General features: G+C 35.4%; 1 protein-coding gene across 1 annotated transcript; it reads left to right on the top strand.

Moving 5' to 3' along the window:
* Positions 1–3705: 3705 nt before the first annotated feature.
* LOC127840996 (G-protein coupled receptor 157-like) lies at positions 3706–8096 on the top strand. Its single transcript, XM_052369477.1, has 4 exons — positions 3706–4237; positions 4836–5073; positions 6397–6590; positions 6923–8096. Exons 1-4 carry the CDS (start codon positions 3977–3979, stop codon positions 7379–7381), a joined length of 1152 nt encoding a protein of 383 aa, XP_052225437.1. The 5' UTR covers positions 3706–3976; the 3' UTR covers positions 7382–8096.
* Positions 8097–26582: the final 18486 nt, after the last annotated feature.

Genomic DNA, 26582 nt, shown 5'->3' with positions numbered 1-26582 from the left:
ATGAGCTAAACTAGTATACATACTACTTTATACTATGGTGTTTGAAAAATGTGTCCAGATCATGACCTTGACGAACAAAGGTTGAATAATACGTATAATGGTGTTTCAATGAAAACATATCGTGCTTTATAACATTTATGAGAACGGTGTTTTTTTTTCATCACACACACCATAACTTTTACAAAATTGCTGCTACTGTACACAAAGATAATATAACTTTTCTCAAATGGTCAGGTGTAGGTCGATATGTTCTTGTTATATTATACTCTACATATGTTTGATTAAAATTCATTTATCAAACCATTATTAAACATTGCTACCAAATTGTATTATTTTTCAATATTCATTATTCTTATGAGAAAAATTGAATATCTAGATCTTCAATACATTTTATCTTGGTTTAAGGAGCATTTTTTGAGCCGCCATCTTGATTCTGGCAGCCATTTTAGACGCCATTTTCATTTTAGTTTATATAACACACGTTTGCACTTCATTATTCATATTTAACATGTAAATCAATATCAAAATTACATCATAATACCTAAAATAATGCATATTTATAGTTTTAAACAAAAAGACTGACTCGCCGCTATCTTGGATGCGTTCTTGAATTTTTCAAAAACCCTCATCATTTAGATTCTTCATCAGTTACCCTAACAATAAACACGTTTGCATTTACTATACACCTCAATGTCGGGTTAAGTGAAAAATGGCCACTTTTCTGCCGGGCTATTTCCATAGCATCGGATGATGGTCAATTCATTATAAAATATATACAAATTCAAAAAAAATGTCACGGTACCGAACGTTAGCGGGATTGGTGGAACGATGCGTTGCGGCCAGATACGCTTAGACGGGAGAGCATTCGCCCTGTAAGCGAGGTGTCGCGGGTTCGAGTCCCGGACTGGCTGCACACTTTTCACCACCCGGCGACAATGGCGCCCAACGGGAGACCGTGGCGGTTACAGTTCTCCATAGAACTTGCCGTCGGTTCGTCGAGATCAGTAATTTACTGTTCTCTGTCTCGGATTCGAGAACAAATTCCAACTTGGCAGGGAGAATGTCACGCTACCTAACTTAAGCGGGATTGGTGGAAAGGTGTTTGGCGGCCCGGTTAGCTCTGTCGATAGAGCATTCGCCCTGTAAGCGTGGTGTCTCGGGTTCGAGTTCCGGACCGGCTGCACACTTTTCACCACCCGGCGACAATCAAGTGTCATGTTGAATGATAAAGGTGTTTGTTAAATTTTTATAAGACATATCAATATTTTGAAAGTAACATCTCACTGCACCCATAGCTTACTAAAACAAGTAATTTGTGTATAGTTAAGTGAAATAACATTACATATTGACATATTCTATTATTTATTTAAACGTTTAGAGAAAGCATTGGTATGCAAACGAAAATATATATTTTATGAACGCATAAAGCTAATAATTAGCGATAGCATAAAGTCACTGTCAGTTATACAGTGTAGCATCATACATATGATGTGCATCTCATGAATTTGTAGAAACGGTTACACATATCGTTACAGTACGCTATGGAAACGATGACCGATAAGGAAAGTTATGCCGGTTTAAGTTGTATATATTTCACACTGATAAACACTTGCGATTATGACATCAAGACCTTGAAAGTTTGATAATACACCCAACAATAAACATACCCAGTCATTAAACGTTTATCTTTCCAAATGAATGAAGTAGGCAATGCCGATAACAGACTGAATACAGTCACGAAAGACCGATAAATCAATTTGTAATAATTGTGAAATCACTGAAAACGATTGCACTTATTATATAGTTTATCTGATGAAGGCGAAATACTCGATCTTCTATACTTTGCAGTCAAAGTAATCTTAATATTTCTCTTTTTATTAAAATTTGAGTGTACGTCTTACAATTTTTTAACGAAAACATGAGACTTCAGTTAGTCTTATACCTTTTGAGTAAAACGATTTCTACCGTTACCATACGTGATTCGTGACTTGAAAAAAACGGTTAAACGTTTTAAACGTTAACATATAATACCTGCTACACAGTATTTCAAATAGCGGTAGGTTTACTTAAATATCGACCAAAAAAGGAACCCACATACCAATTTTCTAAAGCGATTGCGACATAGTCGCCCATCAATTAAGTTTGACTTCGATGTTTCGGTTTTTCTAAAGGTAGGTTCCAATTGCCGATCCGATCCACTCGATCATCCCGATTACCAAAATTTCCCGACCAAACCCGACCAATCTCGACTAAAAAGGGTTTACACGACTTCTTCTCGACCTCGTGTCGATAACACACGACCCCCACACGACTCATTCACGACGTCCACTCAACCATCTTTCCGATGTCCGCTCGATCATCTCGACCTATACGCGAGCCCTATACGATCTCAGCTCGACCAAGTGGACCTCAGCTCGATCACCAACAGATCTTCACACGACCAGATCGTGATGGTCGTACTACAGTCGTACTAAGCGCTCTTAAATAACTCGGGTAGAGGTGGAGCGGATCGGGTACAGAGCTCGTGTATGGTCGAATAGCAATCGGAAAGTGATCGTGTACGGTCGAGTAGCCGTCGGGTAGCAGTCTAGTAAATATGTACATCAAATCGCATAGAGGTCGAGTGGATCGTGTTGCGATCTATAATAACTCGGGTAGAGGTCGAGCGGATCGGGTACAGATCGTTTAAAAAATGTCAATCCTCAAGACACACGATTGTTTCACGATCAACTCGATCTTCTACTCGACTAATATACGACCACTTCCCGAGCGCTTCTCGATCCATTTCCTACTCGACCGCTACTCGATATTTTTGACATGTCAAAAAATATCGGGTAGGAAGCCCGACCAATGCCGACCTTCCCGACCGCCCCCGACCACTCATGCCGACCGAACTAGACCAGTACCCGACCGCTTGGTCGGTCTTGATCGAGTTGATCTGATCGGCAGTGGGAACCAAGCTTATTGGAAAAAGTGTCATTTGTTTTTCACTTATATCTTCCACAAAAGTTGGATAGGTACGAGCATGTAAGATGTTTCGTGATTTTTTTAACGATTCGCATATTAATATGATTATGACATAAAGAGATCACCCAAATCTTTTTTCAACCATATTTTCTATGTTAATTGTATTTAAACAATAATTGAGCGACTATTATCGAATCTAGCAAAATTAATTGGAAACTTTTCGAATATACACCATTATAAACGAACAAGTTTAGGGTCGGGCAAAAAATGTGTGTCGGTCGGACAATATCATACATAAATATCGTTTTACTCCATACGAGATCGGATTTGAACGCCTATTGTACAGTTTCAGTCAACATAAATTAAGTTAATTTTGCGCAATAAAAAACTACTGTTTAGTAACAATCGAATGTAAAATGGCATTGACATTCGGGTCTCGTCTTTTGTTCATACACCACGTAAAACACCTGTCCGGTTCATCAAAAGAATTCTCATTATTTATTATTCTGCTGCAAAAAGATCTTACAGTTAAACGGTTGGCATAATGAAAATATAGTTCGTTTGATGGTTGAGTACATTTTAGAAAAAATATTTTCAGCATTTATGGCTGTGCGGTTATTCATCCGATAACTTTTGATTGGATTGGTGTTGCTGTTTGCGCGTTATCTCGTTGGTAAAGTGTATTTAAACGTAACACGCACTGCATCAATGGGTATTTGTTTTCTGGTATCATGTTACAAAACGAAACAGGGAAAATAAATATATCATGTTCTAATTTAACATATGTTAGTTTGCGATTTTAATTTCATAATGAACTATAATAACTGCCTATATGCTAGTAAAATGCTGCATTAAACTTTGGAAGTTAGTATATTGGACAGTGAAAATGAAAGATTGCTATAACATGTTGATGTACAGATAACATTGAACTGAACTTAAAGTGCCTACGCTGATTTCGTTTACTGCAACCCTTCATCAGCGACATACATACTTTTCACTTTAAAACAACATGAAGATCGATAATTTCCAAGTGAATTCCGACAAGTCAGCGACAAGTGAGATCGCAACTCCGGAAATCTTCTTGACGGGTACGAGTAGCGTCCTATCTATCGCGGGCGCCATAATCATATTCGCCACCTACAGATTCGTACCCAAAGAGTATAATTTCACGCGGAAGTTACTTGTTTATTTAACGATTGCGGATTTCATAACGGCGGTAGGAAACCTGGTCGGAGTGTCAAGATATTTACATGTTTATTGGACAAAAACGGTGAGCATAAACATAAAAGGAAACAATACTCAAGTTAATAATAATTGCAAGTAATCAAATAAATATTTGCCATTTATGCACTAAAAGTAATTGTGTTTAGAATTTAAGTTCAAATCTGCAAATGTATATATTGTTTCAAATTGACTTGTTTACAGTTTTGCAAAATGGACTGATAAAAAAAGAATGTTGGCAATAAGCCTATATTAAATCTTGTATAAAAACACTCGTGACCCAAACAACAGGACATGCACGTTTATATTATATGTTCTCCTTGGTTCTAGTTTTTTTTTAACTTTTCCGAATAGCACAGTATTGGCTGTAAATTTAACTCATTACATATTTTCGAAATACGAAAATCTGTGAACAAGTACCTTTAAAATGAAAACTCGTTTAGATCTGTGTACGCTTTAAAGAAGTATCGTGTATGTCAGCAACCCTAATGATAACAGCATAGTGCGAATTATATTAGTTCTAGATTCTTATTTAAGCCAGCCGTCCGCGATGGGTCCCCGCGACGGAAGCTAGCAAAAATAAGACGGTCAGTAAAATCTCTCTGTAAACGCGATAAATGTTTGCCTAAGTTGACCTCGGTTTCCAGCAAAACCAGAACTACACAGGCTTGACCAATGGCACAGCAATCAACTCGACCCAGGAGAACAACCTCCAAGATCTGTGTCGCGTCCAGAGTTTCTTCACCACTGCCTCCAACTTGGCTTCCTTCCTGTGGACGTTCGTCATCGCCTTTCATCTTTGGGCTACGGTCATTCTAAAAATAACTCTGACGTCACGTAGAATCGCTCACTTGATATACCATGTGGTCTGCTGGGGCATTCCAAGTTAGTCTGTCGTATAAAGCGTCGAAATATATTTACAATTGTATTGGCTTAATCATATTTATTCAGCATTGATTTTTTGCTCTAAATTACCACCGATGTTTAGCTGTTTCCTAATAGCAAAAAGTAGCATTTTTAACCCAAAAACGTACCAAAAGTTTCTCCTCAAAAGCCAAACTTGTTCAATAACCTCAATACGATTGGAAATAACAAATTGCGATAATTAAGTAGCACGAGTACCAACAGAGCGTGTGCAGTTATCGCCGAACGACGAAACACGTATCTATTGACTCGCAAATGTAGTCGGGGGAATACGATTTTGCGTTGCTATGGACACGTTTCGCATACGTCATTATTCCAAAATGGCTGGCAAAGGAGACATATAGGATCTGACACGAGTTGTCATATCATACCATATTTTATTAAACGAGTTCAGGAATTGTGTTTGTAAGCGAGCCTTTGGCGAGCTTACTAACGAATTTCCTGGACGAGTTAAATAAAATATGGTATGATATGACAACGAGTGTCAGATCTTTTTTATCACATGCTTTTAAATGAGCAAATTAAATAAATATTTACGCAAACATAATAATAAATCTCGAATTTTGTTTACATTTCCTGACGTCATTTGGAATGCTTCGGCTTTTACAAAGCAAAATAACAAAATGCGATTGGTCAATAAACGAAAACTAAGCCAATGAAAACGCTTAAAAATGTTGTATTACAAATGTTTAATAAAAAAAAAATGTGCAATGGTTGTATTACATTGGAAACAGGGTGTAGCATGTGATAAAAGGAATTACGATTCTAGGCGAAAATGACAAGTAACACACAAATTAACGACTGATGTCGTATAGTAAGTAGGGATTAATAAAATGCGTGTGCCAATTTACAATGCATAATACGTGTTGTATCCAAACAACTAACATTTATTAAAAATCAACAAAATGAAACAAGTGTTTGCGAAATGGAGTACAGTTGACTCGCACATTAAAAACAATTTTACAAGATTTCCGTTCGAAAATGAAAAAGACAAACATGATTTCATTTTAATATACGTGGATTTGTGTATAATCAGATTTTGCTTTATACACATTTATTCTATTGGGCAATATTTTGAGTGGGAGAATATACACTGCACATAGACAATATGTTCCTCGTATATAAGGGTTGGTTACTTGACATTTTCAGCTGTGTTAACTTCTTTAAAACAGTAGAAATGATGATATACTAATTTCGTTTACTCGCTTTATGTCATTCAAAAGGTGATATTTATTAATCACTTAAGCATATTTATTTTTAAATGCCTTTATGTCCTCTTTCTAGTTGCGATTGTGTGCACTGTAATACCTCACCTAGGAGAGAACTATCGTTACGGTACGGGCATCTGGTGCGACCTCAGTAACAGTAACGGAAACAAGCCGGAGCTCGAGCTGCTCATGTATCGCGCAGACATCGGCTGGCAGCTGACATCCTACGTCACTTCCTGTTTCTTCTACTTGCACATCATTTTCTATCTGGTACGAAATGTATACGCGTAAATGTATTGGTGTAAATAGTAATAATTATATAATAGGTTGTGTGATTTTTTGTCTAAGGGTTGTTTATACGGAAAATGTGTTTTCATTAAGGCATTGATCTCAACGATTCCGCCTTACCACTTTGTCGTTGTTGAATATTAACCTAAAAATGTGGGTTTAAAAATCGCAAATTTGGAAAAGCGTATACTTTGCCTTTGTCGCTTTGAAAGACGTTATTTTTACTAAAATATACCGGTAAACGTGCATGAAAGAAGACAATATAGCTTAATATTGTAATATTTTCTGTTTTTGTCTTTTACGTATTTTGGCAGTTCCTACATAAACGCTCCTTGCAAGACGCATCCAACAACCAGTTTCGCAAGGAAGACAGAAACTTCTTGTTTGTCTGGTTCGTGCTGTACGCCCTCAAATTGTGGGGAGTCATCCGCTTTTTCCTTACGGCGTACTTGAACGATGATATGTTACAACGCCCAAAGACTACGACATGTTTGGAAATTCTACTGATCTTTCAGAGTTATGGTGCTAGCGGACAGGCGTTTTGGAACTGTGTCCTGTTTTGTTTTTGTGATAAAACTGTTCGCCGGAAAATGTGTCGATGCTGGACAGTCCCTGTTGAAGCGAAAGCAACCACGACTAATGAAAATACGCCGTTACTGATCGAACACGAAGGCCAAATCGAGCGTGCGTCAGCTACCATCGAAACAACGTTGATGACCACAAAGCACGACACCAAGCAGAGAGGTTCAACAAACTCACAAAATGGAATTTAACCTACTTTAAATACTTTTACGATGTAATGTTACTTTGATAGTTCTCCGGATTAGACTTGACAATATAATGTAATTCAGTTAAAAAATATGTACATATATCATCACTTAAGATATTCTGAGACCAAACTGATCGATTCACTGCGATGCTGTGTCAGCTGTCTCCAATGTTAAGTTGTCTCCCTTACATAACAACTGGTTCTGTTTATGAACCGCTGCGAGAATTTCGATGCTTCGGTTAAGTGTATGCATATTTGCATCAATGAATGTCATTTATTAGAAATGATGATATACAAATTTCGTTTACTCGCTTTAAGTCATTCAAAAGCTGATATTTATTAATCATTTAAGCACATTTATTGATTATCGTATTGGTATCATTCTCATTAGGTTATTGCCAGTTAAAAAAAAACGGTATTTTAGTTTCAAAATTCACAACCTATGCCATTGCATTCTATTCAACATAAACGGTACATCCAATGGTAGTGTCATGATCGTCCGCCTTGAGCAGGTCAATGCAAATCATGATTTTAACTAACGCTCATTTATATTATAATTCGAGTCGTTTTGACAGGAAAGTTTGTTTAAAATCTTCTGTTCCGTTAATTAATTGATAAAACTACTTAACACATTTCCATGCTTGCGTCAAAGCTTATGTTATATAAACTCTTTCATCCCGAAATAGATGACATCACAGCAATACGGCCCAAAAGTTACTCCATAACTCAAAAAGGGATCCGCAGACATCAAGTCTGTGTTTTGAAAACTCATCTTATTTATTGTGGCAAATATTTACATAGCATCTAGTTTAGACGATATCCCGCAAGGCACAAGCTAATTAGATGGTTGGTTATTACGATCAATACATTTTTGTCACCCGAGTCGACCGCACCATAAATCTGTTTGATTATACACAGGTTCATCAAGTAACTGTTATCAAAAATGAATACAATTAATTACTGAAACAGTGAATAAAATGGACAACACTTGTTTGTTTCTTTCACTGATGGAATACAACTGTCGTTTTACACACGTGAATGAAATACTAGTATGTCTGGTGCAAGTGACATTTTTCTGTTTTGTAAGGATTCGAATGAATAGACCAGAAGCATGCAATCCATGTTAAATTAATTGTATAAGTAATTATGTTTTGCATTTTTAAAACATATAACTTAGGGCTAAAAGTGATACTCGCTTCATTTAGATTGATTTATCACATTTATGGTAAGCTGCTTTTGATAAGTTAATACAAGTGTAACCATGAGTGGTCGAATAATTGCAATAATACAAAATATCAGTCTTTCCTATGATTGCCCTTAATCATTTGATACCAAAACTTAAAAATATAAGTACACCGTATAAGCCTCCCTCCCCCCCCCACACACCGTTGACATCCAACTTATTCCATACACAGATAAGTGAACATCATTAATAAAATTATGATATGAATGTGCAACGTAAACCATTTGAATACAAATTCTTGTTCTTTGCCAACTCCCTGAATGTCATCTAAAATATGACAGTTCGAGCTCTTGTGGCGAAAACATGAACATCCAGTTAAATGTATATTTCTTATATTTGCTGTTCGAGGTTTGGTTAACGCGTATGTTCTTCAATTTTACAAGACGACAGCGATTACACGGTTTATTGCTTTATTGATAACCGTTAACCTACAGTCACTTATTAAAGGCAGTAGCTAGGTGCCTAGTGAGATCGGGAATAGTCGGTCGATATCGCCGTATTCGGAAAGCGTTTCGGCTATAAGCGATATCTACGGTAAAGTCCGGAAATTATACTAAATACACGAAATAAATTTGTATTTTTTTATTAAAGAGTTAAATTTGCTCATCTCTGTAAGATTTAATAACTATATAATACAAATATAAGTTAAATTAATTCGTTTCATAAAATATTTGTGTTAATGACGTCGAGGTTTGTTGAAAGTGCGAAATAAAGAAATAAAAGCGAGCGGTTTGCAAAATCGAAAAAGAAGCAAACACCGATCGACAACGTTGTGTTCGATAACAATTATTCATTATCCGAGCTCTGCGATGGCGATTTGTGTGAAAACGATTCACGTAAAAAATATTCGCATTTGCTAAATGGCGTGAAAAGAGTAAGCAGAAGTGGGTGGGGGGATGGAAGAAGATTGATTGACTCGTTGAGCTGGAGGTTTTGCTAAACAAATTACAGTATGGTCAGTTTTGTTATCTGTGTCCCATTCCTTTTACAATATATAACATTGTTGGCGAACTTCAAAATGGCCTCAGTGGTTATTTGTACGTTGTTTGTGAAAACCCTGACTGTAGAAAAGTCAACCGTGTTGCTTATGGAAAACAGCACCATCTCAAGATCAGGGGAATGCCATGCTTTGACGTAAATACCAAGCTTGGAACAGGTATGCATGTCTTCATTTTTCAACCTGCCATTTCTATCAATGTTTAATCATTGTACAATTGCCATTGATCTTTGGACTTCTTACACATTTTCAGACCCCTTAAAATTCCAAGTGTCATTCCCAGTGAATATTTGTTTATTGTGTAATATATTACGAAACATTCCGGTGTCCATCATATTCAGTTTTCAAATTTAACTTCGCATTTGTGTTGTTAAATCCAATTGATTGCTCATTCATGTTATGTAATAATGTAATGATGATACGAATTTGATTCTATGAAAATACATTGTGACGTCATTATTAAGTAACTACGGCCTTATTACGTTTTCAAGTTCTGATCATTTTCAATTCACTTTTCAGCAATGAAAGTCAGTTTGGGCAGGCCGGTGAAGGTAAATAACTTCCTAACCACTCTAAACATAACGCTTATTGCAAATGGAAATCTAAAGAAGATGGAGGCTCATGCTGGGGAGGCCATCAAGAAAATCTCAACTGCGTCGTCTAACAAGGCTGCCATTGATGCTTATGAGAAAGAAATGAAGTAAGTGTAAAAACTAACTTTTAATACAATGTTATTGACTATTCTGGTGCCAAATATTAGTATTTTTTCCCAATCAACTGTCTTTTTATTACCTATTCCAGATGAACATGAAACATATTAATAATAGTTGTTTTATTAAAGGCACTGTGTTCATAGTTTGGTAAAATTACATTTTTTTAAAGAATTTTGGTTAGAACCCCAGGGCAGGCACATTATTAAAAATATTTGTAATTGTTATTTTAAATATTAAAAGCTATTCCAAATATTACAATTTTTTAAAATAAATTCATTACTATTAGTAATAAATCTTATGAAGGAGCATAGGTATATGAAAATTCCGAGCTATTCATATAAATGGTGAATTCTTTTCACAAGCGATAAATTGAGTTCAACGACTTGTCAATATGTTATGTGCTTGTTGTGCTAAAATTGATTTTTCTCATAACCAACGATCATATTAGGCGTCAGAATGAAACTTAAAGGGGAATAATAAAATTCATGAAATATGCATTGTGTGAATTTAATTTTGTATTTCAGTTCGAGGTACAGTAATTCCTGATTTTACTCAGATTGCTGCTGTGCATTTTGAAGACGGGTTTTGAGTTCTCGACATATGTGAAGACAACAGTGCCAATTTCTTCTGAAGCTCAGAACGTGATTGGCATATCTGTTGATGATCATGGCATAATGCGTGTAAATGGTGGAACTGTTGATAGTGTATCAATTAAAACTTCTCTACATGATTGTATGATGTGGCTTGCAAAGTTTCCCAGAGCCATTTTTGTTGCTCATAATGGGCGCAGGTTTGATTTTCCGGTTTTGGTTAGTGCATTGCTGAACACACACTGTTTTGAAACGTTTTGTAATTGTGTTAGCAGTTTTGTTGACTCTTTTCCGGTTTTCAACAATCGTATCCTGGACAGTAACACAAGCAGGAAGATCTAGTCAACGTGTTCTCAAGGCAACCTGCAACGCCCACAGTGCTCCTGATGATGTTGAAGGACTGGGATCTTTGCTTAAAACATGTAAAATTACTGACAATATGGCCCACATCTTACTGTTACTGCAATCCATAATTTAGTTTAAGTCATGAAAATCCTTAAAGGCAAAGAACATTAGATTGTTAGACGTGCTATTGCATAGAGGAACACTAAAGCGACCAACAGCTTAAAAACATTGCGGGATATTGACTGGCCTTGTGTCATTTGAAAGCCATATTTTCTAGTTCCGGAGAGGATGACTTTAGGGATACTTTCATTGCTAAAAACAATGAGGGACTACCAAAATACACAAACGCAAAAAAATATTTAATCTGAAGTGGTCCCTAAAATCGGTCAGTTTTTTAGTGACGAAAAGTGACAGAACGAGATAATATGGCTTTCAAATGACACGCAGCCAGTCAAAATCACGCAATGGCTTTATACTGATACTAAATTATGTACATCTAGTTGTCATTAATCTGGCTGTTTTTATTAAATTATAAGTTGTATATTATTGTGCTACATGTTTAAAGAAACATGATAACTTATACATCTTTATGCTACGTAATATTGGGACAACTTTGACATTTTGTGGTTAACTGCGCCTGTATTCATATGTTGCCTTTTGACTTTAGGTGACCTAAAGATTGTATTATTAGCTCGGCTGTTTTCGGAGAAACTCCGAGCTATTGTCATAGCCTCTTCGTCGTCCGCTGTCCGACGTCTGCCTTCGTGCTAAAACCTTTACATTGGCTATAAAATTAAAGTGCTTCAGCCTACAACTTTGAAACTTCATATGTACATGCACCTTGATGAGTTCTACATGCCACACCCATTTTTGGGTCACTAGATCAAAGGTCAAGGTCACTGTGACCTCTAATATAAAATTATAACTTTGCCTCTTACATCATAGTGCTTCCACCTACAACTTTGAAACTTCATATGTACATGCACCTTGATGAGTTCTACATGCCACACCCATTTTCGGGTCACTAGGTCAAAGGTCAAGGTCACTGTGACCTCTAATATAAAACTTTAACTTTGCTTCTAACATCACAGTGCTTCCGCCTACAACTTTGAAACTTCATATGTACATGCACCTTGATGAGTTTTACACGCCACTCTCATTTGTGGGTCACTAGGTCAAAGGTCAAGGTCACTGTGACCTCTAATATAAAACTTTAACATTGCCTCTAACATCACAGTACTTCCACCTACAACATTGAAACTTCGTATGTAGATGCACCTTGATAAGTTCTACACGCCACACTCATTTTGGGTCACTAGGTCAAAGGTCAAGGTCACTGTGACATCTACAAAAAAATAATTCTGACAAGCTTTCGCAGCCGAGCGTGGCACCCGATATGCGGTGCTCTTGTTAATGTATTATTATATCAATATTAATTCAAAGTTAGCTAAATTTCTTCACATGTCATGGTTTATAACTGTAGCTTTAAATAAGCAACTAGAAAACCCCCAAAAAGAAGTGATATACAAATTTATACTTAAATTCATTGCGTAAAAATGAATTGGGGTAGGCATACTCAGAGTAATTTTTTTTAGATAGGAACGGTAAAACTTCCTGAAATTAATTCAATGTGTAGAAAATATGTTGTTTTAAATAAATATGCACAATATATGCATTTCATCACACTACAAGTGACGTAATTAAAGTTTCTTGTCACTGAACCATTTGTTGTCGTTTGTGCCATTTTATCCAGATAAGTGCATATATTATTGGACGTCAAAAGCACAATTCTTTTTCAATGAAACTTTTTTAATTTCTGTATCTACTAACAAAATCCAGTCGAGTTCGTTTATAAATTAATTGTCAAAATATATGTATATCCCATTACAAAAAACTATATATTTTGGATATAGGGTTAACCCATAGAAAACGACCAACCGAGTCAAGGGGTAGGTGTATTCAACCGAGTATAAAAAGTTAACAGGCTGGTAAAAAGTTTTAAAATTTTGCAACTAGTTGTGATATACAATTTACTATGTAGATATGATAACAAAGAGTGTTTCTGGAAAAGAACACATGAGGCTCCCACTACCTTAATATCTTAGTTAGAAGGTGATTTTTCAAGCGGTTCCGTAGTGTAGTGGTTACACGCTCGCTTCACATGTGAGAGGTCTAAGGTTCGAGCCCCAGTAGAATCAAATTATTTTATTTGTGTTCTATGTTAATTTTTTGTTTTGATGTAGACATTTTAGTTTAAATAAATATGCTGTTTAATTGTAACCATTTTTTGTTTTTATTATGCCCATGAAATATATGTGTGAGAGCGTGGGGGGGGGGGTTCGTATTCACATTAAAACCTTCTTTGTTCCACTATCCTAGCAACCACCTAGTTACTAATAAAGGCGCTGTAGAGCGCGAAGCGCGACACGTATTATTAATTGTAATAATGAGTCTTGATAAAGGAAGCAGCCGCTTATCAATGAGGAGCACCATCACAGCACCCCAGTCTCATTACTATCAAGTCCTCCTACAGGCTTTTTTTAAGAACCACATATAGAAGGCCGCAGGCCTGACCCGTATCTTGCCAGTGGTATGGACCCTTTGGTATGGACCTTTAACCCCGCTCACTATCCAGCGTTTAAACTTCCGGGTTTACATTTAAACCGACTATTAATAGCTTATTAATATCTTAGTTAGAAGGTGATTTTTCAAGCGGTTCCGTAGTGTAGTGGTTACACGCTCGCTTCACATGTGAGAGGTCCAAGGTTCGAGCCCCAATATCAAATTATTTTATTTGTGTTCTCTATTAACTTTTTGTTTTGATGTAGACATTTTAGTTTGAATAAATATGCTGTTTTATTGTAACCAATTTTTAGTTTTTATTATGCCCATGAAATATAAGTGTGAGAGGGTGGGGGGGGGGGGGTTCGTAAACACATTAAAACTTTTACAGTGTTTTCATATCAATGAGTACTCAACCCCTATCGTAAATGAGCAACGTAAGAATAAGTTCAGAATCATCTCCCCTTGAAGTTGAGAAAAATATGAAATTACGCTTACAAGATGAAGCAGATTTTTTAAAACCTACACAGTTCTGTTCCATTAATGAAAACTGCACACGGATGCCAGTAAAAAAAGGAAACCAATGTAAATAAAATGAACTATGAAATATTTGGGGGTTACAACACAAAATCATAGATAATGGTTATTTGGGAGTTATAACACAACATCATAGATAATGGTTATTTGGGGGTTATAACACAAAATCATAGATAATGGTTATACCAGTATCTTTTTCTATTTTGTTTAAAATAATCGGCCAATATATTAATATTTACAGTAGAAAAAAATCGTTGCATGTAACTTCCTTGAGTTCCTTTTACACTGAAATTCCCGGCGCCCTTTGATGCTTTGCATCAATACGTATCTTGTAGTTACCGTTTAATGTAATGTCGTCGACATACATGACGTTTTAATTCAATTTTAAGATTTGTACAGCTCATGGATTCCAAAGAAGGTAGAATGACTACTAGCCTAATTCACTTTGTTCTAGACTGCATGTAATCCTAATGAAATGAGTTATGTTTGTATGCGTTTTAAATTTCATGTAATCTCAAAGTAATATCGTTCGTTTAAACTATACAGTATTTGTCTGCGCTTTAAACATGTTGTTTGAGGCATGCAATTTTAGTTTGTTGTTTTATTCTGATAAAAAGTTTATGTACAAATAAGAGACACATATGTGCTTGTAAATGATTAACGATTTAGCCGCGTTCTTGGAAAATTGAGCTTAACTGGGCTTGATACATGTGCGAACACTGTCGTCCCAAGTTAGCATGTTTAGTCTGAACATGATAATCAGGGACGGCACTTTCCACCTGTATGTTATTGATGGAGAAAGTATCGTCCCTGGTTAGGTTGTACGCCTTCCAAAGGCTAATCCGCGACGACACTTAACGCACATGCATTGTGCCTAGTTATCCAAGAACGGGGCTCATTTGATGACCCCATTCGATCACTCTCCAATATGTATATTGTATAGACTTTCAGTTCAAAGAATGGAATATGTGTGGTTAGCAGACCGACGGAACCACAGCCGTCGGTGTTTTGGTCTCATCTGCAACAACGTGGTTCAGTAACGCTGATTGATATTGCATCGAATGGAATAGAAACGGTACTTACTTTTTATTGACTTATTGTTTCACACAAACACAGCAAACAAATGAAACCCATGCATTCAATAAGACACGCATGTGCGTAGAGTGTCGCCCCATATTAGCCTGTGCAGTTCGCAACGGCTAATCAGGGACGTCACTTTCCATTTCAATGTCATTTTTCGTTTAAAGGAAATCTCTTCCGAGCAAACAGTCCGGTTTGCGGACTACACATGCTAATCAGGGACGTTATTGTGCGCATTAAGCTTAGTTTTCTCCGAACGTAGATTATTTTATTACAACACAGGTTATGATACATCGTACTATGATATATAGATAGTGTTAATTGCAGTTATCATTGGCATTAAATGGCATATAAATTGTTTCTTAACAATATAACGTCACTAAAATTTTCGGAATATACGCTGATGATATTTATTATATACGTTTATTTTTCAAAATGGTCCTTTTTAACGTTTCCTCACCAGAAATACGTACTCATAGATGGAAAAGACGGGGAATATTTAGAAAACGAAACTGTATCTGTTATTAAAGAGTCGCTACATAACGGATTTGTTGAAGTAACATATTTCAATGAAGAAAAACGCACACGAGGTATGTTAAAGATATTATATAAACATTTACCATTTGGAAAGGAGATGATACACAAACAGAGAGGACGTCACTTCTCAAGATGATAGAGGCGGTGCACACCTGGCAATCGGCAATGAAAGATGACACGCCGATAGAAATACTTGACAAGTTAGTACATCTGATCCTGGTTCTGGAAAAAAACGGGGATACAGGCGTGTATGTAAAATGTCACCCCAGATATGCCTGCGCAGTGCGCACAATCAAATCATAGCCGATTCTTTCCTCCTTGACTATATTTTTATTAAGATGAGACTTCCTTTACATGAAAACCTCCATAACAGCAAAACGTTTCGCCCCGGATACGCATGTGGTGACTGTACAATCTTATCTAAAACGACACTTTACGCGCATGCATTAAGCCCAGTTTTTACAGAACAATTCTCATATTTCTATTTCCAACTATATGCTAACAAAACAGTTTTCACAATACTTAGTGCTCGTAACATGGTATCTTATTCAAATGAAAAGTGTTCATAAAAGTGTTCACATTCGCTATGTCCGCAATACATGAGGTTTTCCTATACTCAATTATTTACAGTGCCTGTTTCCAGAAATGCGGTGTCGTGGCTGTTCTGATAACGAGATTTATCGCATATTAGCAAATAATGGACAAATTAACATCTTAGAATCTGTCAAGACGATAGTGCAAGGAAACAGTCTTCTTATCCACAGCAAGGCTTGTATATTTGATTAAACATTTGGCATTTTGAAGATTGTTCGCGAAGTTGTGTGGTAAATTGTAATGAAGCTCTCTGAAATAATGTTTTCATATTTTTAATGTTGACCATATATGTCTATAAGACGCCCCAAGAATATTTGACGCAGGCAACTTAAGTCTGGTAACAAGTTGCGTCTTTGACTCCGATCGATTATAACGGAAATATGAATCGTTGGTTTGCTTTCCAAACTCACAATAAAAAAAATGTATATATTTTGTAGATGCAGCTTAAGTTCTGCTATGACGTCATATTGGACTATGTGGAGCAGCAAGCCACTTATCAGAATTATTAATGATACAAAGAAATGTAACACATGGTTTTGTACTCATGAGCTATGGATCTCTATTCTTTATAAAAACGTCATGGATAGAGATTTTCTCGTCTGGCGATGCTGGCTCGAGTTTAAATATAAAGAAGTGAAACCCCACCTGCCGGATCAGTATTGCATTCTTATTATATACCATTTGTTTGTCCTTTATTCTAGTCAAGTGGCCAATAGCCACAACAGTACGAAACAGCACTATACGAAACATCATACACACATAGAAGAATAAAGCTGGGGTCAACGACTTGGAAAGGTCAATAGCATTGGGTGTTTAAACTGGTTTTAGAGCGCTAAACCCGCACACTTGCCCCAGCAATAATCGTGATATATATAAGTGTAAATAAAATTTAACCTGATAGCATTGCAACTCAAATTAAACAATAAAAAAGGGAATTAAAATGCATTCAATTTAATTACTATATCATTTCTCAATGGTAGGAAGGAGACACGAGCAACAGAGTTACAACTTTTTGAGGAACGATGAATGAAATTGCGAACAAGTGGAAACTACCTCCCTTGTTTTTACAAAAAGATTTAAGAATATAGCATCATATAGATAAAATTGCAGATCATCATCGTGCAAATACAGGAAGAAGAAGCAATACTGGGTGTAAAAGATGCATATTACATAGCTTGGTTGTTTATATGACTGCTAAAAATAAATCAAACAAGAAACGCCCGTCAGAGAGATAATATTAATCAAATTTCACGATATAAACCCGATGACATAGGTATGTAGCCAAAGCAGTGAAAATGGATCGGTTGACGTTATTAAGAACAAGTTACAAAATCCAATACAATTAAAGTGTCAGAACTGTAAAATAAAGAATTATTAAAGGGAAAGATGTTTCCTATAACAAGTTAATATTCGGATTAAGTCTCTAAAGAAAATGACTCTTTTCTCTTAATCCACCTGCTTGAAATAACTGTTCTCTCAGCGGTCACTGTTGTTCACTATTAAATGTCTCCCGAATTTTAAATATACGGAAACAATGAAGAGAGTTGGATTTGTGATCTGGAGAAAATACGCCAACAGCAAACATAAATGACAAAGTAAAATATTTCTGAACCTTAACAAATATTACTGTGATTTCATTAAATGGTCTGAATGTACTGGCTATTGTTGGTCGATAACAAGCTTTTCACGTGTTTGTTGGCAGAAATGTTACGAACAAGATTGTTTGAATATAAATTATATCTTGCATGCTCTACTTATATTGACGACTTAAAGTTCAATGTCATTTCATTTGCTGATGGTATATTATCGTATTCAAGCGACTGCAGTCACAATAACCTTACAACACTATTTGTTAATTGCATTTTTTTTTAAACATAATAGTATGCATTCAGGTAATAATTTCACTTTTCTTAGAAACAAAACAATTATTTAAACTTTAAAGTACTTTTGTCTTCTATGGTCTTTCAAAACTCTACATTAATTAAATATTATATAGAAACTATTCATGTTCTGTTTTTGTCATTCATTTTAAATAATTCAATTTCCTTCTTGACGGAATAATGCCAACTATCCAGGCAAAAACGTTTTATTATTTTTAATTTCAGTAAAATTAATTTCAGAAGTGTAAACGCGGCTGTATCCTCTGTCAAAATCATTCTCATCTATATTTAAATAAAGTTTCCTCGATACAGACATTGTATATTCAAATCCTATGTTCTAATGTGATGATCATCATACATGTTTAGTGTTCAATGTTTATAATGCTTTTCCAATGCTTCAAAGCATGATTGATGTTTTTTTGCAAACGAATAAATACAGGTAACTTTAATACAGCAACCACTTGTTATGTATTTGTATTGAAAATCATAACAGATAAATGCACAAATTCATTGGCACTTCGATACTTTGCAGCTGTTTATGGTATACAATCACAAATGTGCATACGAGTCAACACTGATATCAAGACATGACAAGATACATATCTATTAAGACGTGTACAGTGAATACCATGCAGAAAATTTTAATTTATCAATATTAAAGCTGGGGACACTTCCCTGGAACGGTCACTGCCCTGGAACTTTCGCTTCCCTGGAACGGTCAGTGCCCTGGAACGGTCGCTTTCCTGGAACGGTCAGTGCCCTGGAACGGTCGCTTTCCTGGAACGGTCAGTGCCCTGGAACGGTCGCTTTCCTGGAACGGTCAGTGCCCTGGAACGGTCGCTTTCCTGGAACAGCAGTGCCCTGGAACGGTCGCTTTCCTGGAACGGTCAGTGCCCTGGAACGGTCGCTTTCCTGGAACGGTCAGTGCCCTGGAACGGTCGCTTTTCTGGAACGGTCACTTCCCTTGAAAGGTCAATTTAAAGCAGTGGCGATTTAAATCAGTTGAGTGACACGCAAACTTCACACTAAGCGTATAAGTAGTCACAAGAAATACACGCGTAAATAAACAACTTCGCAATGCCTGTCAAACAAACTAAACCAAAATTGATCAATATTCAAACCAACTAATTTAGGCTTACTTAAAAACGCCTGAAACAGACGTGGACATGTATAGGAATAGTCTAGCTCCCGATTGACATGCAATTGACAACCCTCAGTCTAACGAGCTGCTACTTAGACATCCGCGGTTGTCAAGAAATGTTCGTGTTCTACTCAAACCTGTGACCCTCAACTGCGTATAAGAACACCCTAACAACTAGGCCAGGTGCTTACAAACATGCGAATATAAGTGTGTGTTTTACATAAATTGATTACAACAAGGAAATAAACATGCAGATAAAATACATAAGGAAATTAAAAAATGAAGCCATAATATATAAAAAAAGCAATTCATGTTAATTGTTTGATTTTGGAAGCCTTGGAATGAAACACCACCATTGTTTATGTTCTTTTAACAAACTAATATGTAGATTTGTTAGACAAAACCTCTAAAGGTAGAAACGTTTATTTAAAAAGAGAAATACAATATTATTACACGTAACGTTTGTCCTGGTTTACAGTACATTCAATCTTTTTTGCATCATTCTTTTTTCTGAGGTTTTTAAGTTAATCTTGACTTTTACAAAGATATTTATTGTTATTTTTAAAACACTTTACCGTTTGTTCGCAATAACAAATAAAACCACAGTTGCTACGAAGGTAAGCACAAAGAATAACCAAAAACAAGAAATAGTCTAATGCAGCAACAACGTCTACCCATTCAATCTCAGTTAAGGAATGGTTCTTTCCGTCATGTTTGCACTGACAAATCCGAGCTAAACGGTAGAGCGTCATATATCCTGAGCTGATTGAGTCCGTGTATTTATCTCGAAAAGACAGTCGCGATTCTAAAAGTGATGTTATTACAGCCGCAGTGCTTAGAGCTATCACTGCCGTCATGTAAACTGAGGTGATTGAGACAGTGTTGGAGTTCTTTGGAATCTCAGACGCTACTATTGTGAGAAACACGGCCAAAGACAGGAACACTGTGACAGCATAGGAAGCGCGCTTGCCCGACGATACCGGGAGTCCAAATGTTAGGACGTTTAAAAACGAAAGTAAAACCATTGGGCAGAGTATGTGGAACACATAAAATATTGACTTCCGCTTCAACTTCATCTTGAAAACAACCATGGTATCCTCTCCCTTGACCGTATCAGCTGTGGTGGACACCTGACATTATGCAGTATAATGCTCACCGATATAATCCCCATTTCGTGAACTCTGTAATGTATATGTCTTTAGCGTACTTGGTTTTGTATGTTCACATGGTTAACAAATATAAAATATAATGACGCAATCACAGATTATGTATTCTAAAATGTTTTAATACTCGCTTTAACTCGATTCCAATACACAGACTAACGTATTATTTATACTTGTATTTAAATGTATCTCATAGGTCAGTCTCATGTTAATATTTCTAAGATTACGATTTCAAATAATTCACACGAATGAACAAAGGGGCGTTCGACGATAAGCATTATTAACGAATATATATTGTTTAATATATGAATGCCATATTAATTGTATTACATTGGTTCAACAGGTTAAGTAATAACAATAAGCATTGAATTATAATACAATGATTACACTCAAATATGTAATTTAAAATGGGCGTTCAATCATACATGTACATGGGTACACTTTAGGCTGCGACATATGGTTTGTGTTTTATTCTAGCATTAGTTTAATCTAAAATAAATGCATAATATACCAACGACCATCTTGAGTTTTCTTCAAACTCGTATAAATAGATGCGTTTCTCTCCTTTAATCATTTCGACTTCGTATTTAGAATAGCTCCAGGCAGAAAACTTGAAAGGACATTCCTGTGTGTCGAACGGGAAATATGTGATGTCTACGTCACATGTGGCCTCCAGAATCTGTATATACAAATGATTTAATTCTTCGTGTAATAAAGCTATGGCCATACGTGTGGTCTGCGGTTTCTTGTTGTCCCTAAAATCTTTGGTTTTGTTTGCACACAAACTGGCTTTTGTCGAAACATTTAGTATTCATAAAATGGTTAATAATTGTGCATGTTAAATGTTAAATCTATATATTTTATTGTGTTCCATATTCAATTTTCTATACACATTGCCATAGGCATGCAGTAATAAACATTCCAGTTCAAAGACTATGTGTGTACAGGCTATATAAATCATGCTATATCATCCGCGACATATTATTTCGTACCTGGTAAGGCCTCCATAGAACTTAACCATTAGAATCTACTGTCAGCAACAAATTACTGGATCCCAGACCAGTAATTGTCCGGAAGGAGTTATGAAGAGCAACATCCGGTCGCCAGATATCATTTTGGGGCTAGAAATTCAATCAATTCCGAAATTCATCATCTTGTGTTTGTCATATGGGTATGGAAAACTCAATAATTGATAAAAACAAACATGTTATTTAAGAAACACACATTGAAATCTATTTGTGCGTTATTGTGTTGTATAGTTGTTAATGTATACATAACTTTGTATTTGCTAATCACTAATTATCGCTTGACACATTACAACATAGTATATGTTGCCTATCCATCTCAGAACTAGACTTTTTCAATTTATTTCCTTTGACAAAAAATGTATAAAAAAATCAATATAGCGTGCATGCATCCGTTAAGACGGAATCAATCAACACCCCTTTATGTTGCATTACAGCAGTTCTTACATGTTTGACTGTTAAACAACCATTTAAATGTAACTTGAATCTTTATATACTCTGGATGATATTTGAAACATTTGATATGGTACTCTTTAATCGGGATTGCTAAAACGTTTTACATTATAATGTAAATTAACATAACAAATTCAATAGAACAAATAATTTGCACAGTCAAATTTTGATATCATTAGTGTAATTATGAGTATATGATGAGTAAACGTGTTACCAATTCAAGGCTATCAAGTCCTCCGTATTCCTCTGGGTTCCAATTAAGAAATTCATCAGTCCATTGAATGTAAAGATGTCCGCTGATCTTCATGTTTTCTTCTTGTTCATTGAAATCAATAATAGCTTAAAGAGATACAAATACAAACTAATAATAAATTTACCTTGCAAGAAATGTTCAGCTAAACCGTTTTAATGAGCCATGATAATAGGCAAAAATAACAAACACGTTTTTTTCTGATGCTTAGAATTTAAACCAGAATTACACCGGACTAAAAAATCTAAAAAAACTAAAACTAAAAAAGCCATGCAACAGAACGACAAGCGTCTGTATAGTTATGTAAACGGAGGTAGTATTGTCATTCGTTGCCTGTAGCAACAGAGATTGTGGGGCCATTCGTTAATTGTAACAACAGAGATAGTGTAGCCATTCGTTGATTGTAACAACAGAGATAGTGTTCCCATTAGTTGTTTGTAGCACTAGAGATAGTGTTCCTATTCGTTGATTGTAACAATAGAGATAGTGTGGCCATTCGTTGAATGTAACAACAGAGATAATGTGGCCATGATTTGATTGTAACAACATAGATAGTTTTGTCATTCAATGATTGTAACAACATAGATAGTGTGCCCATTTGTTGATTGTAACAACAGAGAGAGTGTGACCATTCGTTGATGGAAACATGATTTTACCAAAAACATGCGATTGATGTGTTTGTGTTAACGTTTGCTCGTAAAGTGCTAAGAAGAATTTAATGTTCAATGTGATCTTTTTAACAAAATACACTTAATGATAGTATAAGGTTCGGGTTGTCTTGAAAACTAGTAGAATTTAAAACACTTTTCTTTTAAAATTAGCTTCTCCGGTGATACGATGGCATTTTAAAGGCAACAGCATGCTGTATTCTATGCATTCATTGCTTACGAATGGACCTTTTAGCGCATTAACGCATCATGTTCAAGCATATTTTCTTTGCGATAAATTTATCGCACTTCACTTGTTTCGTCAGAGCATACGATAAACCATTGTTACCACTACATATGCTTTTGTAATCGAAACACATACACGAATAATGTCGGTGATACACGCAAGTCAATACACTGAACGATAACCCAGTCGTTCAAATATAACGGCTACCGGAAAAACTTTGCGAAACCGAAATTTCGCAAACTTAAGTACCCTTTTTCTTGAAGGTTTGCTTATTTGTGATAAAGTATAAGATAAAAGTCTAACTTGTGATTAATAATTGGTTATTTTTGCTTGTTAAATGCGTTTTCTTCACTATGAACTTTATTTGCAAAGTTGGTGTTCCCATGGGATTTTTGTAATATCCCATGGGATTTTTCATTATCCCATGGGAATTTTGGTTGTCCCATGGGATTTTTCTCCAGCTTTTTTTATGGGAGAAAAAATCCCATGGGATTTTCAAAAACATAAAACACGTTCGTTTGAGCTTAGTCATCGATTTTAAGCATTGTTAAAGCATTTGTGCTTATTTTCGTTCAATTTACTTTGCTAGAAAAAAAATCCCATTTTTTTATGGGAAAAAAAAATCCCATGGGGTTTTTTTCTGATTTTTAGAGATTTATTCATGTAACCTTCAGAAACACTACCTTTTAACAAATGATGAGCATTTCTCGCGATTTCAACGCGTTAAATCATGTTTTAAAATAAAAAAAAATCCCATGGGATTTTTTTTTTCCCATGGGAATTTTTTTTACCCATGGAATTTTTTTTCCCATGGGATTTTTTTTTCCAATGGGATTTTTTTTAAGGTATAAGTTTCTAAAAGCTATATAATAATAATAATAATAATAATTATAATAATAATAATAATAATAATAATAATAATAATAATAATAATAATAATCGTGCTCAATATGATGAATTTGTACTTTTAAGCGACTAACATTTTTATTCGAGCCGATCGTCGAGTCCGAATGGTGAGTATAAGAGCAATTTACCAGTACAAATAAATCTCACTTGTGAAGAGAACGCTACCGTACTATAAAATAATCTTGATAATAAGTCATATCATTTCTCGACAGAAAATGAAAACAGTATCCATATTGATGTCAGCAATGTCCCCTGCTATGATAAATATTGACAAAATGAAAAACCTTGACAATAATTCCGTGTCGAATACGCATTAGATTATAGCAATCAAATTCATATAAGCATTGATAAGATAATATGCGAAAATGGGTCTTAAGTCAAATACGGCCAGCGTAGCTCCATTACATAATGTCCGGTATTAAGTCACGTCAAGTTTCGTGGTCGAATTATAGCATAATAATCATTTTCACATTACGCGAATCATATGAGTTTCCCTACATATATTGTGTTAAAATTTATGTTACACTAATGTGCGATGATGAAAAGGGGATTTCGGTAATTCTACATTCGCCCGCCTAGTACCGAAATCCCCATATTTACGCCTTAAAGGGTCAATAGGTCATCGGTATGAATGGTTTTTGACTTCACATGAATGTTAAGGTGCAAAAAAATGATATTAATTTTAATTATTAAGCACTCTTGACAGCATTAAGTTGCCTCTCAGTGGGGATTTCGGTAATTCTACACTAGAACTTAAACGCGCGCCGGTACCGAAATCCTGCTGTACAAACCTTCAAGTGTCAACAAAATTATTATAGTGTTTTTTTTCATTAGCAACCAGTGACATGTATTATCTCCCATTCGGTTACTTCTTTTGGAAAATAATTAGCGGGGATTTCGGTACTGCTACATTCGTACGCCCAGAGCCGAAATCACCCATGTTTACGCCAATCCCCCATATTACGCCTTAAAGGGTCTATATGTCATTATGTTTGGGTTTTGGCTTTGCATTAATGTTGATTTGTACACAATCATATTAGTGTTAATCATTTAAACACTCTTATCAGAATATTTTTTCCATTATTAAATAGTTTATTAATGTGAAAAATGTGTAAACGAATGTAAAAAAGGTAAAATGTACATTTAAAACATTGGTTACACAAAAGTATATGTAAATATAACATGACATAGTAATAATAAGTCTTCAGAAAGTATTTTCCAAACAAATCTGATGAAACAAATGATATCGTACTACCTTATTTACAATATGCTATACACTTTTGCAATTTAGTTATCAATGTTTAATCAAAGCATAAATCAGGATAATATGTTGCCTCTTAGCGGGGATTTCGGTAATTCTTAACAAGCACATAAACCCGCGCCGGTACCGAAATCCCCGCTGTACAAACCTTCAAGTGTAAAAAAATACTGATTTAGGTTTAAATAAAGGGAACAATAGTATTTTTGGCCACCAAAAAGCACTTCCGCGTCAACAAAACGATTGAAATTATGTCAGAAACCCAGCTTTTCATTGTATATATTGCAATGCACCATCGGCCGCCGAGAGCGGAATACTGCGCTTGGCCGCTAAACAATGTGGATTGCATCAAATTAAATGTCAATTTTCGATTTTATTACAAAAATAAACACTGCCTTTTTATAAATATGTCAAGCACGTACACTTAACAAAAAAATCGATATATATTTATGTAATGTAGAAAAGTAAAGCGCTTTATATATAACAATGTTTTATAATGTCTCTCTGGTTGAGAAAAAAACTAAACAAAACCATGTAGAACATGTATGTTTTCATAATTAAAAAAAATATTTAATGATGCACGTGATGTTTTATAATTGATATAAGTTCACGTGTCATTAAACGAGTTAAGGGAGAGATGCGAATTAAATTACACATAATTAAAAATGATACTATACTGTCAGCTTGATTTATAAATTGTGTTCCATCGCGCCAATATATTCATTGTTCCATGAAATTGTGTATAAAAGCAAAACGATTGAAATTATGTCAGAAATCCTGCTTTTCACATGAAATGATCTTTAACACTTTATTTATTCCAATCAGGTAAATAACAAATACAATAATAGGGGAAGTCTATACTGTGTATTAGAAACTTGTTGTGGTGATCCCTATCTTATCCGCTCAATACACATCCACCTGGCTACTGTACAGAAAAAATTAGATTTACTTCCAAAATAACTTATTTCATTATTTGCTAACTTGTTGTCTACATTTTAAATTAACAACGATAATGGATCAACATCACCGTTGCACAA

Source organism: Dreissena polymorpha, chromosome 8 (assembly GCF_020536995.1).
Source record: "Dreissena polymorpha isolate Duluth1 chromosome 8, UMN_Dpol_1.0, whole genome shotgun sequence".
Lineage (NCBI taxonomy): Eukaryota > Metazoa > Mollusca > Bivalvia > Myida > Dreissenidae > Dreissena > Dreissena polymorpha.
Note: the sequence above shows the minus strand (reverse complement) of the source record. Positions and strands in the feature narration are given on the sequence as shown.